General features: G+C 69.5%; 1 protein-coding gene across 1 annotated transcript; it reads right to left on the bottom strand.

Annotated features, from left to right (window-relative positions):
* Positions 1 to 883: 883 nt before the first annotated feature.
* Positions 884 to 1,255, bottom strand: VOLCADRAFT_39197 (uncharacterized protein; the record flags this gene model as incomplete). Its single annotated transcript, XM_002959394.1, has 1 exon — positions 884 to 1,255. A coding segment is annotated over one exon (372 nt), but the record flags the coding sequence as incomplete, so codon positions are not given.
* Positions 1,256 to 1,664: the final 409 nt, after the last annotated feature.

Below are 1,664 nucleotides of genomic sequence, written 5' to 3'. Positions count from 1 at the left end.
GGACTTAGGGTGTGCGCCTGGTGGGGGATGGTGGAGCGCCTGGTGGGTGACTTGGGGAGCGCCTGGTGGGGGCTGGTGGAGCGCCTGGTGGGGACTTGGTAAGCGCCTAGTGGGGGCTGGTGGAGCGCCTGGTGGGACTTGGTAAGCGCCTAGTGGGGGCTGGTGGAGCGCCTGTTGGGGACTTAGGGTTTGCGCCTGGTGGGGGCTGGGGGAGCGCCTGGTGGGGACTTGGTAAGCGCCTGGTGGGGGCTGGTGGAGCGCCTGGTGGGGCTGGTGGAGCGCCTGGTGGGACTTGGTAAGCGCCTAGTGGGGGCTGGTGGAGCGCCTGTTGGGGACTTAGGGTTTGCGCCTGGTGGGGGCTGGTGGAGCGCCTGGTGGGGACTTAGTAAGCGCCTGGTGGGGGCTGGTGGAGCGCCTGTTGGGGACTTGGTAAGCGCCTAGTGGGGGCTGGTGGAGCGCCTGTTGGGGACTTGGTAAGCGCCTAGTGGGGGCTGGTGGAGCGCCTTGGCAGTGGTGGAGCGACTCGTGGGTGATGGGGGAGCGCCTGGTGGGTGATGGGGGAGTGCCTGGGGGGGGCTGGTGGAGCGCCTGGTGGGGACTTGGTAAGCGCCTAGTGGGGGCTGGTGGAGCGCCTGGTGGGACTTGGTAAGCGCCTAGTGGGGGCTGGTGGAGCGCCTGTTGGGGACTTAGGGTTTGCGCCTGGTGGGGGCTGGTGGAGCGCCTGGTGGGGACTTGGTAAGCGCCTGGTGGGGGCTGGTGGAGCGCCTGTTGGGGACTTGGTTAAGCGCCTAGTGGGGGCTGGTGGAGCGCCTGGTGGGGACTTGGTAAGCGCCTGGTGGGGGCTGGTGGAGCGCCTGGTGGGGACTTAGGGTGAGCGCCTGGTGGGGGCTGGTGGAGCGCCTGTTGGGGCTTGGTAAGCGCCTGGTGGGGGCTGGTGGAGCGCCTGGTGGGGACTTGGTAAGCGCCTAGTGGGGGCTGGTGGAGCGCCTTGGCAGTGGGGGAGCGCCTCGTGGGTGATGGGGGAGCGCCTGGTGGGGGATGGTGGAGTGCCTGGGGGGGGCTGGTAAGCGCCTGGTGGGGGCTGGTGGAGCGCCTGGTGGGGACTTGGTAAGCGCCTGGTGGGGGCTGGTGGAGCGCCTGGTGGGACTTGGTAAGCGCCTAGTGGGGGCTGGTGGAGCGCCTGGTGTGGACTTGGTAAGCGCCTAGTGGGGGCTGGTGGAGCGCCTGGTGGGACTTGGTAAGCGCCTAGTGGGGGCTGGTGGAGCGCCTGGTGGGACTTGGTAAGCGCCTAGTGGGGGCTGGTGGAGCGCCTGGTGGGGACTTGGGGAGCGCCTAGTGGGGGCTGGTGGAGCGCCTGGTGGGACTGGTAAGCGCGTGGTGGGGGCTGGTGGAGCGCCTGGTGGGGACTTGGTAAGCGCCTGGTGGGGGCTGGGGGAGCGCCTGGTGGGGACCCTGGTGGGTGGTTGAGCGCGTGGTGGGGGCTGGTGGAGCGCCTGGTGGGACTTGGTAAGCGCCTAGTGGGGGCTGGTGGAGCGCCTGGTGGGACTTGGTAAGCGCGTGGTGGGGGCTGGGGGAGCGCCTGGTGGGACTTGGTAAGCGCCTGGTGGGGGCTGGTGGAGCGCCTGGTGGGACTTGGTAAGCGCCTAGTGGGGGCTGGTGGAGCC

Source organism: Volvox carteri (genome assembly GCF_000143455.1).
Source record: "Volvox carteri f. nagariensis unplaced genomic scaffold VOLCAscaffold_205, whole genome shotgun sequence".
NCBI classification, from domain to species: domain Eukaryota; kingdom Viridiplantae; phylum Chlorophyta; class Chlorophyceae; order Chlamydomonadales; family Volvocaceae; genus Volvox; species Volvox carteri.
The sequence above is the reverse complement of the archived record's forward strand: the minus strand, read 5'-3'. Positions and strand labels throughout refer to the sequence as shown.